At 41.6% G+C, this 18488-nt stretch overlaps 1 protein-coding gene across 3 annotated transcripts in view; it reads right to left on the bottom strand.

The window, feature by feature from the left end:
* MXRA7 (matrix remodeling associated 7) overlaps positions 1–13216 on the bottom strand; it is a 31996-nt gene extending 18780 nt beyond the window's left edge. Inside the window, exons 1-2 of one of the 3 annotated variants that reach the window (XM_075277405.1) lie at positions 12540–13216; positions 752–812 (exon numbers count right to left, since the gene is read on the bottom strand). In XM_075277405.1, the coding sequence (XP_075133506.1) occupies positions 752–812; positions 12540–13076 (598 nt within the window). In that variant the 5' untranslated portion in view covers positions 13077–13216. The remainder of the gene's footprint in view (positions 1–751; positions 813–12539) is intronic. The other 2 variants (XM_075277403.1, XM_075277406.1) reach the window with 2 other exon arrangements.
* Between the last annotated feature and the right edge of the window lie 5272 nt (positions 13217–18488).

An 18488-nucleotide genomic window follows, 5' to 3' on the forward strand; every position in this document is an offset into this window, starting at 1 on the left:
TGATGTGAATATGACAAAATACTGGGGTAAACATTGCGCAACATCGCCTATCTACATTGATTTAAAACATTCCAAATTGCTAGACAGGCGGGCGTGCATTCTTAGAACAATGGGTGTGGGTTAAATGTGCCAAGATTCACCAAAACCGTGTTGTAAAATTATGGCTCAACGTTAGCCAACCACAAAGTTGTGTGGACTTTTAGATAGGCAGTCTCAAGATGCTAAATCTGGAATATTTTAAGAGTCTCTAGTCTAACAATTAGTAAATCTGGGACTGGGTATATCAGAGAAGCAGAGAGGAGGTTAGTACTCCAGAAGGGAGCACATAACCACGAGAAAACTTCAGAAATTTAATGTAAAAAAATTTACTGACGTGATAATTTAATTTGGATTGTAAGTCCAGTGGGGGACTTATGTGAATGATGACCATCTCTGAAGGTTTCTATGAGATATATTGGAGCTCTATGAATAAAATTATTATGGTATTTGCAGTGATAAAATTTTACAAACTAGAATGACAAGGGTTCACTCCCAATATCTTTGAGAAGCTGGCAATTTTAGGTCATACCCTGGTTAGATCTATTGCTCATTAGGTGCAGCCATGCATTATTCATCCTATGAACTGAATAAATGATAAGTTGGCAATGTGCGAGTTCATTCAGAAAACATGCTGAGTCCATAACAATTTCATTATGGCACCCAGGAATGTATATGCAGAAGGCGGGATATACTATATGATACATCCACTTACCTGCATCATCTGCTTCACTAATCTTCAAGATCTTCTCCCCTTCTGTTTCAAAGTCTTCTTCCTGCAACACAGACATGGACATTAGTGAAGAGGTCTAATGTTTACAGCACAAACCTAGGCCCGATCTTCAGTGACCATGTCACTCACGTATATTCCATGTTTATGACCACATGCCCCCTCCCATTACCTGTAGTCTATATATTTCTATTAAGTTTTACTGTTTTTGCAAAGTAAAACCCCTTCCTCAAAAAAAAAAAAATTGCATCATCACTTTCCAAGATCCTTAACTTTGTTATTGTGTCGGGATTCTCTTTATAGGAAGGCCTGGCTTTTTACTGATACCATTTTGGGGAAGAAAACACATTTTGTATTGATCGCTTCTTATAACATTTTTTTCTGTGGCCAAAACAAAATGTACAAAAAAATGGAAAGTTTGGCATTGGGGATTTTTTTAAATTTTTCCTTTGCAAAGAAAATAACATTACAGTAGTATTGCTTGGATTATTACAGACATGGAAAAAATAAATAAATAAAAAAAAAAATCAAAATCCTCTTCACCATTTTCAGTCCTGATGCACTAGAAGTGTTGACGTTCCATTTGTGTTCCACTGCGATCACCTGACGCCAAATGGTTAGTCACCGCTTCCAGCAAGGACTGAATATGGCAGTAAGTGGGCTGTCAGAACTAGAATAGAGGACATACATACAGATGTAGCAGTGTTTAACTTGACTTTTACGAGTCATGCTAAACTTTACTGTATATGTACTATATATATTCTGAGGAAGTTAGCTTGGTAGAAGCAGTGGTGTGGATCCAAACAATCAAGACAGGAACACAAAATATGCAGAAAACTGGTTTATTTAGAAAAAAAAACCAGGAAAATAAAAAAAAAAACTTCACTTCAGGCACAAAATAACAAAACAAAATACAACCTGCTCGTCTGAGCAACTAACTAAACAGAATGGATAACCTAACTATACATGTGGCTTACTTCAGTCACATGAACAAAACAGGCACAATATAGTCTCACCAGACTCAGGGTTACAGGACAGGACCACACACCTCCTTTCACCCCATGGAACTGAACTGGACTACAGGATCTGCAGCCTTTTTCTGGCCCAGTAATGAGACAAGGATCCACACGTGGGCTGAGGCCTACTCTAGATATGTCCTGAACCACACATATGTCAGAAACCTGGGGCTGATATATCTGGACTCCAGAACTCTGCCAGTCACCTTCTCACTATATATATCACACACACATATATACACACAGGTATATAATATATTTTTTTTTTTCTCTTTGATTTAATCAGTTTCAAGCCACTTTTTGAAGCAGAACTTGAGTGCACAAGCTGTTTTGCTCCAACCAAGCCTTGGATTTTACATACTTTTCCCATGGCACACCTATGAAATGTCACCTGGTATACTCTGCTCTGCTCATGAACATTTGGAATGATGCTTTTCTTATATAACATTTATTCCTCTCATCTTTTCCATATTGCTGTGACTGGTATGGACTTACTTTTCTTTCTACATTTCCACTAAGTACTATAGAATCTGATTCTTGATCTAAGAATAACCCTGGTAGGCTCACAATGCAGTTCGGCCGGTTCTTCTGCTGTACCTGGATGCTCAGTCTGTTCCAATAAATTCTTGTATTTATTTGCATGTTATTATCCTGTATCATATTAGATTATCCTGAAAGACAAAGCAGGAGCCCAGGACTTCAAGGAAGGCTTTGCTTTCACTGCCGTCACAGTTAAAGTGGAAACCACTTCTGGATTCGCCACACAATGGACACCGATGGGCCTGTCTGATTGTACTAACCTGCAAAGGGGGTTGGAGTACTGTCATGGTGTCTGTTTTGATAGGAAGAGTAGTACTGCATGCTGCACATGCCTGGCCACACACGAGATTTCTGCCTTCATGTGGCCATTCGTTCAACAATCCCACTGTCAATATTAACAACAAACCTGCGCAGGAGTCTGTGCAAGTTGGCTGTTAACCGGACAAAAGTAGCCAAACTGTGCCAAACATTGACAATTTCGGTGGACAGCTGGTTGGAAATCTCCAATATGACCAAACTTCTTTTGGCAAAGTCTTCCGTTGGTGTGCCATGCGTGGGCAATTATGGCATTAACATATCCAATTGTCAGTCGAAATGGACAAAATTGCCCATTCCGGTCAACGAAAATCTCATGCTTCCCATCTAATCTGACAGTAGTGTGAATTGAGCCATAATCCTCCGACTACAGAAGCAATATAATTGGAGGCCAAGGACCTGATCTGAGAAGTTCATTGTACTATGTACAATACTAAACAATGTATTATTAATAGAAGGGTGAAAATCAATAAAGACATGACTGCAGAACTTGGATTGATGTTGGCGGAGGACGTAATGACCTTGGTGAGTTCAATAAAACAATGGATTTCAGGACAATAATAGCCCGTAACTCAATGTTTTACATGATCGCACTAAAAACTTTGAGACTGGTCTTTGCAAGTTCATGCAGAAAAGATCCACATCCATCCTACTCTGCGACTAGGGAAAGGCAAGTTGGTGTCAAATGGTTAATTTCGACAGAAGTCAACATTTTCCAGACCTTTTGTTGCTTTGGCGTGGAGGGATTTAGAGGCTGGTATGTGCCACACGGATTCTGAAATGTTCAATTTATGTTACAAGGAATCTTCTCTGTGAAAAAGTGGCAGCAGCTGTGACAACTGTCCTTACAAGATCCAGAGATGAGTGCTACCAACAGGCTGGCAAAATATCTCAAGAATGTCTTAATGAGAGCCGAAAACAAGACTGGCATCGGAGGACAAGAAAAATAAAAGCCAACCAATGGTCCACATATACAGGTCAGAATACATGTATATACAGTCCTATGAAAAAGTTTGGGCACCCCTATTAATCTTAATCATTTTTTGTTCTAAATATTTTGGTGTTTGCAACAGCCATTTCAGTTTGATATATCTAATAACTGATGGACACAGTAATATTTCAGGATTGAAATGAGGTTTATTGTACTAACAGAAAATGTGCAATATGCATTAAACCAAAATTTGACCGGTGCAAAAGTATGGGCACCCTTATCATTTTATTGATTTGAATACTCCTAACTACTTTTTACTGACTTACTGAAGCACAAAATTGGTTTTGTAACCTCAGTGAGCTTTGAACTTCATAGCCAGATGTATCCAATCATAAGAAAAGGTATTTAAGGTGGCCAATTGCAAGTTGATCTCCTATTTGAATCTCCTCTGAAGAGTGGCATCATGGGCTACTCAAAACAACTCTCAAATGATCTGAAAACAAAGATTGTTCAACATAGTTGTTCAGGGGAAGGATACAAAAAGTTGTCTCAGAGATTTAACCTGTCAGTTTCCACTGTGAGGAACATAGTAAGGAAATGGAAGACCACAGGGACAGTTCTTGTTAAGCCCAGAAGTGGCAGGCCAAGAAAAATATCAGAAAGGCAGAGAAGAAGAATGGTGAGAACAGTCAAGGACAATCCACAGATGACCTCCAAAGAGCTGTAGCATCATCTTGCTGCAGATGGTGTCACTGTGCATCGGTCAACTATACAGCGCACTTTGCACAAATAGAAGCTGTATGGGAGAGTGATGAGAAAGAAGCCGTTTCTGCACGTACGCCACAAATAGAGTTGCCTGAGGTATGAAAAAGCACATTTGGACAAGGCAGCTTCATTTTGGAAACAAAAATTGAGTTGTTTGGTTATAAAAAAAGGCGTTATGCATGGCGTCCAAAAAGAAACAGCATTCCAAGAAAAACACATGCTACCCACTGTAAAATTTGGTGGAGGTTCCATCATGCTTTGGGGCTGTGTGGCCAATGCCGGCATCGGGAATCTTGTTAAAGTTGAGAGTCGCATGGATTCCACTCAGTATCAGCAGATTCTTGAGAATAATGTTCAAGAATCAGTGACGAAGTTGAAGTTACGCCGGGGATGGATATTTCAGCAAGACAATGATCCAAAACACCGCTCCAAATCAACTCAGGCATTCATGCAGAGGAACAATTACAATGTTCTGGAATGGCCATCCCAGTCCCCAGACCTGAATATCATTGAACATCTGTGGGATGATTTGAAGCGGGCTGTCCATGCTCGGCGACCATCTAACTTAACTGAACTTGAATTGTTTGTCCAAAATACCTTTATCCAGGATCCAGGAACTGATTAAAAGCTACAGGAAGCGACTAGACGCTGTTATCTTTGCAAAAGGAGGATCTACTAAATATTAATGTCACTTTTCTGTTGAGGTGCCCATACTTTTGCACCAGTCAAATTTTGGTTTAATGCATATTACACATTTTCTGTTAGTACAATAAACCTCATTTCAATCCTGAAATATTACTGTGTCCATCAGTTATTAGATATATCAAACTGAAATGGCTGTTATAAACACCAAAATATTTAGAACTAAAAATGATTAAGATTAATAGGGGTGCCCAAACTTTTTCATAGGACTGTATATCATAGTATAGGACATGGAAATCTCAGCTTTCTTCCTGCACATGGATCTCACCTGGACTTCTCCAAGACACCATTACTGATCCTACCGAAACCCCTTAAGAACTACAGACTGGATTACCATCTTCTGTTTGCTGATATAGGTCTTAAAGTTTGTTGTGATCTGGCTTTTCTGCCTTCACCCTTACACATCAATCCTATAACATCATCAGACCATCAAGTGATTCTAGGTAGACATCAGTATGGCCATAGACATTGCCAACTAACACAGGCATTTGCTTCAACCTAACCAGAATGTCCATATTATTCAGTAAGTAGCAGGATTGTTCAAGAAGCGACAATTCAAGAAGATTTTGTATGAATCTATGAATCAGATAGCTAAATGGAAGGAAACATGGGGAAGATGATAGATGAATGGTAGGGTTCAAGGATTGCTCAAAAATTTCCCTGTATACTAAAACCCATGAGAAATAGTACATGCAAAAAATGTGCCTCCAGCCCCCATGAGATCTCTGTATAAACTAGAGGTGGCCATACACAATAGATAGAAATAGGATGGTGGACAACCATATTGGCTGCTACAGTCATACAAACTGGCGATACATGGTCAATGACCCTGGAAGAATCTTCTGAGATTGTTCATGGGCAAAAGATATTTCAGAAGAATCAAAGTCCTTACTTGAGCCAAAAATTTCATGTACGGAAAGAAACATTTTCCAGATTATGATGGTAAATTGGGTAGATACCAGACAAATGTCTATGCAGTGTGGTAGATAGCTAAGCGGGCAGGCTCTAGATATACGAGTCCTTGGCTATACAGTCACAGGGTACCCACCCCATCGTGATCTCAGCTTCACAAACATAATCAATCCCCAGTAGGCTATGGTATTTTCCATATTTTTTCTTGGTCCCAGCACCAGTCCTAGAGATGCGTACTATAACATACCCATTGTATTATATGACTCACTACCTGAACTCCAGCCACTGAACGTAGCCATATTCAGTAAGAATATATTAGACAATCCCGGCCCTGCTCATTGTGTAACTATCTTATCTGACATCTGTTTGCATATTGTTTTCCATTTTTGGACCTGGTGATAAAAAAGGAAACCACATGGAATAACATTTGATAACATCAGTTCCACGGTGAGGTTTTGTACATGACATCAGGGTGTTAAGGGCGATAACCTGTAGAAAACAATGACATATATATACACTGAGGCAGGGCAGATCGGCTATAGACATATTTCAGGGTTGTTATATAATATAGCTTGGCCTGAATGCCTGATGGCAAATAACTGGGCAGATCATGTGCATTGTGTATGTAATGACAGACAGAAGAATTGGGACGAGGTGCGGCTTTCTTGGCAGTTAGGAGGGGAAACCGGAGCACTGCCTTGTGAGTTTGTGCAATGGTGCGGGCTCATCGGTATGTAATATACTGTATAGGTAGTCTATCTGCCTCGAGAACTACAATATATAATAATAGGGTGTCTAGGGTCCTTTACTATTGAAATAACCAGATTTACATATGTAGACAACTGCCAGTTAAACAATTTTGCAAATAGTAAATTTTGCAGTTTTTAAAGTTTTTGATGGACCCATTTCCCCTCTTCATCTTCATTCTGAACATGCGCAGGGAAGAACGAAGAGGGAAAATGGATTACCGTTCATAGTCTATTTGTGCCAGCATCCCATAGTCCTCAATGTTAAAATAAAAATGGATTTGTTGCTGTCCTTCATGTATTCTTATTTCTTCGAGGACGCAAAAGTACTGCAAGTCCGACTTGGTCTCTGTCCAAAAGAGCAGATATATGGCCAAAAAAAAACACTGAAAACAATCAGTTCTAAATAGTTTTTATGATTTTTCGACAAGGGACACCAACGCAGATGTGAACCCAGCCTTAATCCATCGAACGGTAAACAATAATTGGTGAATGACCATGGATGAGCTCTATGATGCATGACAGCTCAGAGATGACTTGAAGTACTTAGGTCCAAATGCACAATCCATGAAAGGTGGCCATACAGTTTCATCAACTATTTGCCTAAAAGCTCATTCACCCAGCCGCCATTCTTCCCAAAATCTCTGGCTGCAGCCTACTCTCTAAGAAGAAAAGGATGTGGATTGTAAAACTCATCTTCATCTGTCAGGAAACAGATTGCTCCAATAAAACTTTGGGTACAACTGACATTAAAAGGGGTCTTCCCCATCTCCAACATTGTATATAAGCTTGTAGCTTAAAGGGGTTGGCCACTATCAGACCAATATTGACAAATAAACGTACAATAAAAAGATATACAATTTTTCAATATACTTTCTGTATCAATTCCTCTCGGTTTTCTAGCTCTCGGCTTGCTGTCATTCATTCTGTTACTTCTAGAGGATAAAAAATCTGACCATGGTCATGTGATTTACGGTCCATGGTCATGTGATTTACGGTCCATGGTCATGTGATTTACGGTCCATGGTCATGTGATTTACGGTCCATGGTCATGTGATGAGCACACAGGTGCACAGCTCGTTATAGTCACAGCCCAATAATCAGACATCTGCCTGGTAATCAGCTGTACACCTGTGTGCTCATCACATGACCATGGACCGTAAATCACATGACCATGGACCGTAAATCACATGACCATGGTCAGAGTTTTATCCTCTAGAAGTAACAGAATGAAAGAAAGCAAGCTGAAATCTAGAAAACTGAGGAATTGATACAGAAAGTATATTGGAAAATTGTATATCTTTTTATTGTACATTTGTTTGTCATTATTGGTCTGAAAGTGGCCAACCCCTTTAAGTTACCTGAAGTGTTTTACCCAATACCATGCCTTATTACATACGGCTCATTATGCCTCCTCTTGGTTACAGACAATTGTCCAGGCTTCTCACCACCTCTGCTATCTAGCAGCAGTGGCTGGTCTGTTGACATCAATCCCTGTTTCCTGCCACCTTTATTAATGATTCTGCATTGTGATTGATGGCAAATGGAGGCTTTTGAAAGTCCCGGTATGGGCTAGAACAGTGCATTATCATTGCCTCTTATCTATGTATGTAATTCCAGAGATAACAGTGTGAACATTAAGCAGTTTAGTCTCAGGAGAATGCTACTGGTCTGAACTATCCATCACACAGGCTAAACCAAAGAACAAACTTGTCATTGAAACCAGGAAATGAACAGGAGAGAAGAGAGGAAAGCAGGTGAAATCCTGAGATGGTAAAACCCCTTGAATCTAATGTGCCATTTAGAACACTGATGTCTTATGAGACTCCAAGACAGTGACTCCTATGCACTGTAGGATGCAGTGTATTTTGGGTGTAGACTGGTCACATCTCCATATAATGGGTCCAGATATCTCCTGACTGAACATCGCATCACATCCATTATAAAACTGTAACTTGTCTGGTGCTAGGACAAGCCCATACTATAGGAGGCAGCAATGATACAGCCATCTGATGTATGTTCTGGTACCATTTCCATCTTGCTTTAGGTTAACGTTTACCGATACAACCAATAAATTGTGTTTTTTCTTGTGTTGTCCATCTAAGGACTATGTTGTGGCGGTGACCTTAGCCACAATACACTTTGCCACTCTTTGACCTCATCAACTAACCTCCTGTCATTAGAATTAGCTGGAGGGTTTAATCTTTTCCAGTCTGTAATCTGCTTATTTCCTCTGTCAGGATCAAGCCATTCTTCAGATTGTGCATGGCGCAGATAAGACTGTGTGCCATTGCAAAGACTGACAATGTGACATCTAGCACTGGAAATGCCTAGGGGTTTCCTGACAGTGCAAACTGTGCCATGACCAGGAAGGGCCCTGGCAGAGGAAGTACAAAGGCATAATGCAGCGGCAGGACATGGCACCAGGAGTCACAATGTAGCAAAATCCAGAGAATATGAGTTGTATCAGGACATAGGAGGTCATAAAGTATCAATTATGTGTAGGAAAAGAGAACTTGTAAGATTGTGGATGATCATGAGTCAGGACCTAGTGGGGATCTTTGCCTTGTAAGGCTGGATTTCTGCTGCAGTGACTCACTTGGGAATGACATGCATTAACCATTCATAGGCAGCACGCTTATTTTAACCCTTTCCAGTATTATTCTGCATAGGATGTAAAACACTAGAGCTGTGATTTAGAGTTGACCGTTGCAAGAATGCACAAAGAGCTTGCTTCCAAAATGTGGGAAAGGCCTGTATACACAACCAACACTTTTACAAAGGTTTCCCAATACATATAAAGTAAAAAAAAATGCAGTAAATAGAAAATTAAACACCCTATCATAGTATTAGGTCTTATGCATAGCTGTCTCTCCATGGTAACAGACAACAAAGTAACACCATGTAGTCTGATCCTGTCCGTATACCGCCACCTATCCCCTATATATTGCTAACTGACCACATATAGGTTAGAACAGGGATAGGGAACCTTCGGCTCTCCAGCTGCTGTGAAACTACAACTCCCATCATGCTCCATTCACTTCCATGGGAGTTCCAAGAACAGCAGAGCAAGTATGCATGCTGGGAGTTGTAGCTTTGCAACAGCTGGAGAGCCGTACGTTCCCTACCCCTGGGTTAGAAGATATATGGAAGGTAATGTGACTGCAGGAACGTGCATTGGGAGTGTTTGTAGTCTGTAACCATGGAGATATATAGGTCTGCATGGGCGCTGGGCACACAAAACCACAATTCGCAAAGTAGCTTCTTTTTTATTTTCGATAGAAAATTACGTACATAAGAGACAGCACTTGTATAAGTCTATAAGAGGTCCACGGTAAAAAGGTGATATCAGCTAGAAAATTTCCTTGAAAACTTGAGCAACATTTGGCAGATAGATGGCGCATCCCTACACTTATGGACCTCTGACTTCCGTAAGTGAAGGAGCCATTCCACTTTTTGTCTTAGGCTACAGAACGTGTGCTCCTTATATATGAGATGTTAATAGGGTCAACCTATATGGAAACCAACTGTGCCCCGCATCTTAACTGTCCCATAAAAACATCTCTCTGTGCTTGTCCACGAGGTGGCGCTAATTATTGCCATTACACTGTGGTAGATACACTACATGTATGTAGGATTTGCCACAACTATGGAGATTGTGCAACAGGCCCGGTTTGTCCGGTGGCAAGAAAGAGACTGCGGAGTGGTACGATTATTTTATGGCTCAAATTTATTAGACCTTTATGGGTTTACACAGAAAGTAGTTACTAGAAACTTTTTATAGCGCAACATTTCATAGTCCAAAGAGCTCCGGTGTAGTCGCTGCACTGCGAATTGAGTCCATTGCCAGTGCTATAGTCCTTTACTATGGAAGAGAGGTCTTCATTTTTTACGGTACAATGAATGGGAAACATCCAGCTTTGGCTGTTATTGGACATTGGCATAACAAGCCACCATATTTGAAAGACACCCCCCCCCCCCAGTACTCCACCATGACCACTTTAAGCAGCACGTTCCAGGACCGTAACGTAAATGGTTATGTGCACTACGGCCCAACATGTAACACTACAAGGCATACCTTTGTATTTTTAGCAACACCCCTGGACCTCTATGGGTATGTAGAGATAAGGCTAAACGCACACAAACCCCAAAAGGCCACTAAAACAACCATTTTCATAGGTCTCACATTTTTATCTATTTCCCTGCTTTCTGTTTTTAACGTCAGTTTGCGATCGGTTCACCATTGACTTATATTGGGTCTACTCGGCTGTGAAAACTGCCAAAAATAGGCCAGGTCCATGAATATGTGAATTCAACCATTTTTCACTGTTGTGCGCGCGAGGCCTAAGAGTTGTCACCCACATACTGCAGTGCCCGTTGCTAGGCATCCGTATCAAACTTATCAGCTATAATCTAATGAGACAGATCCCATGCTGTAAGCAAGTCTATAATTTTATCTAGGGTGAAAAGCCCTATGTTTGGCGGCGTATAAGAGCGCGGCGCCTGTACAAGCACAGTCACTGGAAGTTATGTGTAAGCGAGCGGCTATGACTTAATGTTTAACACCCAACCCAAATAAGGCATCTCTAACTCTGACATGGTTATGTAATGCTCTGCGTCCTGCCAAAACATCTGTATTATGTATACCAGCGAGGCGCGTGGACCTGGTCAGACATCGCTTCTGACGTAACACCCACTGCTTATGGATTCTGGCGTGTCTCTATGAGCAATATAATCCATATGATGAAACAGTGCGTCTATTCCAGAGCTCTCCGGTATAAATCTGCTGTTATGAAAGTATGCGCCATGGCTGCTGTGAGCGCTATAATCGCTAGATCTGTGGTCACGCAGCTTTTCTAAGGCAAATAGGTCTCATGACAGCGATGGGTAGATTCCGACATATAAGGTATGGCTTACTGTAGACGCCTGGGGAGCCTGCAATGCCTTGCAGAGCCCTGTGACTGCAATGGGTTACAAGGTAGGAATGTGCACAGGAAATGAGCCTGCTTCTGGGTATGAGACCAAAATTCCTAACCCAGAGGGCAGATTTTAGCATAAACAAAGCCAGGCAGACGGCAGGAGCTGGGCGACACATGCATGCTACTTTATAACAATGGTGCCACATTCCCATGATTCATATAGCTATACACTAGCGCACAGATATAAACACAAGCACGCTCGCTCGCTGCAGTATACACATGTAGCAGATCTGGTCCAACCCACCGCCATAACCTGTGGTTTGATACAAAACCTACTGCATGATATAGAAAGCTAGCACAAGGAATTAGATGACAAATTTAACTCTGCTACATCTACATAAAACTGAAATTTTTAGTATTTGCAAAGGGAAAATTCTCTTCCCTGCTAACACTACTACTCCAGTCATGTCCGACCCAACATTTGCATGGGACATCACCAGTCCAGAGGACGTATACTGACACCATTGTGACTGTCCATTAACAATACACACTGGAAATGAATATGCACTTGCAGCCAGCCAACCAGGGCGGGTACAGACAGCTGTGCACCGTCTGGATGCCAGTTACACGCTGGCACTGAAAGTTCATATGCAGCCATTTTAAGTTCACTTGGCCATGTTGCCCGCTATATTTGGACATGTTTATTTCACACTTTAGAGTTGACATAAGCCTATCCATACTGAATAATGTCAAGATGGGAACGGCCAGAGATGATGCCACCACTTTGTACAACTTTCTGCACATTCAGACTGGCACTGGCCTGACATACGTAGGAGACAAAGCTTCGTCAAGCCAAGTAACTTCTTGGAATGTCAAGTTTTTCTTTAGCCTACTTCTATTATCGGGGTATCATGTCTCCAGTCTTACCTTACTGTCCTCCTCCTCCTGACTAGAGTGACTGGATGGAGTACTTTCTTTGGCAGTGCACTCTTCTACCTCGGTCTCATGTTCCTTGACTTGTGGCGACTCCTCAACTGTGTCAACTTCTTCCACTTGATCAACTTCTACCACCTGGCCAACTTCTTCTACCGGGATTGTCCTATCAGTCTCCGTCCTCTCAGACACTTCTTGCTCTGCTATAGGATCCTCTTTGTCTTTCTCTTCTGTCTCTGAGGGTTCTTCTAACACCGTCTCCTTCTTCTCTTCTTGGGCAGCCTCGGCTGGCTGCTTCTCTTTGGCAGCTCGGAGTTTGACTATAAGGGTGGCAAGGATGACAGCTAGAGCTGTGAATATCAGGGGAATTGTCATTGAGAAGTCCCCGGCTTGCTCCATGCTGTATGGGATGAGAAGGCTTTTGTTCTGTCTCCTGGCAGAAGCTGTACTGACTGATCCTCTCTCCTCCCAGCTACCCTTCCACAAAACAGCTGTCATTGTCCTGGCCCTGCCTCTTCCACTAGAATCCATCTCCCTGCATCTCTCCGCCTACCCATAGCGTATACAGCAGGCAGGCAGGCAATAGGAACCCTCCAGGTCTGCCCCGTCTTAACTAATTCACCAGGGAGAGCGAATGCTATCGCCATATAGTACCGCAATAATGTATACGACACCCCAAACCCTGTCTATATGGTTGCATTAGTTATACACAGTCTATGTGCTCGCTGGCTTGCCTAAGCGACGGCTTTTCATTTAGCAGAGTACTAAACCCAAACAGCTGCTAATCTCATTCACACATATGTAGGTCAGTGTTTCTGGAGATAAAGCCGTGATCATGGGGGCAGACTTTTTTAGGACAGCTTGTCTGTAATTGCTCTTAGTATCTGCACAACGAAAATAGTCTGCAATTAACTGAGCTGCGCATAGAGAGATGGACTTTAAGTGTAACGTCCCTTTAAGTGCGACTGCGGATAAGTGAATAATAGCAGGATTTATATAGTGCCAACATATTCTTCAGGGTTCATTTGTATGAACTGAAAAGTATTATGAGGACTGTTTCTGTAAGACATCGGCATCTTTTTATGATGTGAATAATAGTGACAGATACCAATTTGTCAAAAATCTGGGGTCATTGTTGGGTGCTGTGATTAGAAACCATTCATGGTGCATGGCAGAGCTGTATCCTATCCATATATACCTTTACTATAGCTGGCCATACAATTTTACTTCCTAAGCTTCACATGTACATGCATGCCCAGTACAGCTGAGTGTGCATGTGTTTTCAGGAGGGGAATAGGTCACTGATACCTCTAGCCAGGGCTGTGGAGTTGAAAGGTCAAAGCACCGACTCAGAATTAGGTAAGGCTTCTGTAATTCATTAAAAAGACAATAATTGACTTCTTATGTTGGTAAATATGTAACAAATTATACATCTAATTACCGTATACTATAATTGTATAATATCAATAAAAAGAATCATTTAATTTTGAAGCCAGAGGTGTTAACTCTACCAAAAATTGGTCCCGATTCCGACTCCAAAGACCTACTACTAGTACCCATTGTCTTGAGAACAAAGGAAAGGAAATGTTAAAAGACAACATGTCTGATCATTTCTTCCCCCATCATATACTAAACAGTCATTTGCCAGTTCCATCAAAATTGCTAGGTTTGGGCAACGTAAATCTAAAACTTACCATTTGTGCTTATGTTTGGGGTAGTCAGGCAAGATAGCCATTTGCTTCACAGGTATCATATGTGCATGGCCACCTTGAAGGGGTTGTTAGTGGATTATTACTTTTCTTAGCTAGTCCCAGGGTTCCTGAGATGAACCCAGGGTTCCAGCCACGTCACAACCCCCAGGTCATGTGATCAGACAGAGTCGCCCCTCTGAGATCGGGGAACCCAAACACAGCCCCAGATCGCATGACCCCGAGGGTCATGATGGTGCCAAAACTCGTAGGTTCATCATCAGCATCCCCAGGTCCAAATAAGTAAATTAATACTACCCATACAAACCTTTTAAAGGGAAACCACCCGCACCAAAATGCCTTTTCTCTCACTTACATGGTCCTCTATGTTGTAGCATACAGACTGCATTATCCATGGTGATCACATTAAGATAAGAAGAAATGTTTGCTTAGTGTTACCAAGCAATATCCGTCACATCTGCGGTCAGGTGCCCTGGCTGTGAGAACAAGGCTATTCCAAGTCATAAAAAGAGAACTATGGCACCTCACCCTCATAGTACCGTGGAACCAAGGGAAGAGAAACTTCCTCTTTCCAGGTATCATTGATTTATCTTGTATCGTTCAACGCCCCATGACCCTGGGCTGAAGCAGATGAGCAAGGTCAACATGGCCATTGACTTACCAGGAAGGACATGGCTTAAAGGGAGTCTGTCAGCAATAAATGACTTATAAACCTAATCCCATTACCTTGTAGAGGAGATTCTACAGTTTTCAAATGTACCGCTCTTATTCAGCTTCGGAGCCCCATGTGAATCAGGTTTATTCATAGATAAGTGCTTTGTCCAGGAATCTCGGTCTGGGAACAAAGATAGGCAAGCTAAGACAGGCCCCTAAAGAAATTCGCATAATTTGCATATGAATAAAACAGGGATTTGGGGGCCCTTCACACTATAGTGTGAAAAACTCTGCACTACAATAGTGCAAATGCAGATGACACCAGACGGCAGGGGCTCCATCTGCATTACCACTTACTATCTGATCTCATCCTGTAGCGGATGACAGCAACGGACATTAATAACAGTAGTGTGAACCTAGATTAGGTTTGTGACCAATTTACTGATGACAGAGTCGCTTTAAGATGCGTCAATGTGTGCCAATATGGCAGCAGAATTTTGGCACAGAAGTCTACCAGAGTCTAACAAACGGATTAGCATCGGCCTCTTTGATAATTCCGATGCATTTGTAGATTCTCTAGTCTAAATATTAGACAGTATCAGTACATCTACCCTCAGCTTTTCCAAACTGCAGCAGAATTCAATGACCCCTATGACGGTGGACAGTATAGTCCCTTCTTACACCCGGCTGTGGGGAGAGCGCGGGGCACTCAGCTCATTAGGTGGACACGCACATTGTTATACAGTCTGAACACCAGGTGGCGACATATTATATTAAACTTCACAGTTTTGTGTTTTTTTTATCATTGTGTAAATTGAGAAGATTGTGAATTTTTCATCTTTAGACAATGACTATGATATTTAATGGTCTGACAACAGCTTTATGGGAAATGCTTGAATTAACAGGTCGCACCAACTGAACTTCTTGGTTATATAGGACAGTGACATGTGACTGTGTCTATGTGAACAATAGAGGTCATGCGGAAGCTTCATGGAGCTTATTAGGTCCCAGATCAGACACTGATGGCCTATCGCAAGGACTGAGTAATTCACAGTATATCTGTAAAAAATATGCGTGAAATATATTCAGAAAACCTTGCACGCTATGGAAAGTATATTATTCAAGTGAATGGGATTTTACACCATGTAGAAAAGATTTGCTCGTATTTCATAGAGATTAACATATGCAGCATGCCATATCCCTTGTGACTTTTTTCTAGCTCTATATTTCACTTATTGTATTACAATGGTTAAGATCTACAACTAAATATGAAAAAGTACCTATGAGTTTTGTATGGATTTTTGCTTTGCAGCATTAGGGTCCATCAATTTAAGAAAGGATTCTTTACGGTAATAGTGGTGTAAAATGATTCACCATAACAGATAGCAATAGCAGCACATGTAAGGCTCACTGGCTGGTGAAGCATAGGCCCCCACAAGGCATCATCACAAAGCAGGAGCTACATGGTTAACGCCAGCCCTCCATTATTAGGGTAAAGGCTAGAGTCTATGGGTCGACAGGAAGGTGGTCTATCAGGTTTTGTGATGACCATCGGCAGTCATAAGTATCGATTAGGAAAATGCTACATTTTGGGGGGCCATGTGACCATTTTTAAGGGTCCTGTGTGGTCCTTATATATGCTTTCTGTGGGTTATGGTGGTGTTCATGGGTTCTGGAGGGGTCATGTGCCTAGAAAGCCAATGAAAGGGAGACTATGCTGCCAATCATAGCCATAACCGCTGCCTCTGTTACCAAGTTGATTTTTTTTTATCAATATGCAAATTAGCTCTTTGAAGCAATGAGAGTGTTGCCGTTGCTCCAAAGATGGAAAATAGCAAAGCCTTCATTGCTCCTAATAGATCACTTGCAGATCAGCAAACAAGGCAGTATTTTGGCAACAGAGACACCAAGTCACAAAGAAAAAGATGAATGTTACACTTACCGTAATGGGATTTCCCTTTAACCTCCACAATGCCACTGACAAGAGGTTCCCTGACCCCCAGGAAGCATTGAAAATGGCCCCTCCAACATACCAGCTTCATTACGTACTAAGAACCTTGTGGTGCTCAAAGAAAAATGAAGTGTTATTATGTGCACTGGAAGAGAACAAGTCCTTATAGAGGTTATAGAATGTGGATAGTTTGGCCCAAGTGGCAGCTTAGCAGATCTGTACTATGGAGACCGAGGCTCTCTCTGCTCAGGAGGCCACCATTTCCCAAATGGAGTGGGCCTCGAGTCCCAGGTGAGCAGGAACCTCCCATAGTAGAAACAGATGACCTGTCTGCCCCATCGTGCGTGCAGTAGTCACTTTACTTGCACCTTTATTACTTCCTTGGTACTGGAGCAGATGAAGATGGTCTGAATCCCTGAATTCCACACATTTGTGACGTCAACTTAACACGCACCCTCTAACATCCAGCATATGTACATTTTGGCAAAGTAAAAGAAAGCTGAATTCTTGGAATTCAGTGGAATTTAGACTCCACCTTGGGCAAGAAAGATGGATGATGCTGTCTTGAAGGAAAATGCCTGGATTTCCCCACTCATCTAGTTGAAATGATAGAAAAAGGGCGGGTTCCAGAGTTAATAATTTCAATGGGATATTTACCCAGAGGCTCAAAAGATTTTTCAGCCTTGACTGTAAGTACAAGGTTAAGGCCCCAGGGTCAGATATGAAATACTGGATCCTGGGACTGCAGTTCCCGATGTTGATGTATAGAGCAAAAGGTTCCCTTAAGAGTTGTAGGAGAAGAAGAAACAAAGATCTTTGGAGCCAAAAGGGAGAGATTATTAATTGGGCCCTTGTTTCCTTCATTTTCACAAGAACTCGAACTAGAATAGAAAATATGGAGGGGGGGGATTGATTCCACATAGAATCTTCTGTAATTCAGGATCTATGAATTTAACTACTCTGAAGAATTCATTTGTTTTGTGAACTTGAAACCTGGAAAATTAAAGTCTTTTCGCCTTGGAAACTGACCTTGGAATAAGATTTTTTTTTTTTTTTGGAGGCGGTAGATTTCTTTTCCATTGCTAAGTGGCCTGAAGAAGAGAGGATTTCACAATCAAGAATCTCTGGTGGAGGGATGTTAGATTCTAGGGCCTTGACTGCCGATACTGATGACCCTAGGAGAAGAATCCCATGCACAGGCATCCACCAAAAAAACGTGTGGCATGTTTGAGGACTGGGATAAAGGTAAGAATATCTTCTCCTCTTGTACCAGATGACTTTCTAGCTGGACTAACCGTATGCCAAAAGATCTGGCCATACAGTTGGCTGCGCTGCTGGGTCTTAGCATGGCTGCTGAGGTGCTCCAAGTTGTTCTGAGCAACCCCCAAGTACTTTTGTCCAATGGGTCACATAAGCATCCCATATCTTCAATCTTTTGGAGTACTATCCTTGAAGGTTGCATCCTCTTTAACAAAGGGATACCTTTTAAAGGCTTTTGATACATTGACTCTTGTCCAGATCTCTTCATTCTTGGGCAATTCCTTTTTTTTTTTTTTTTTTACATTCTTGTGCACCAGCAACACTTATCTAATCTTCCATGCCCTAAGACATCATATATTAAATGGACCA

Source organism: Leptodactylus fuscus, chromosome 6 (assembly GCF_031893055.1).
Source record: "Leptodactylus fuscus isolate aLepFus1 chromosome 6, aLepFus1.hap2, whole genome shotgun sequence".
Lineage (NCBI taxonomy): Eukaryota > Metazoa > Chordata > Amphibia > Anura > Leptodactylidae > Leptodactylus > Leptodactylus fuscus.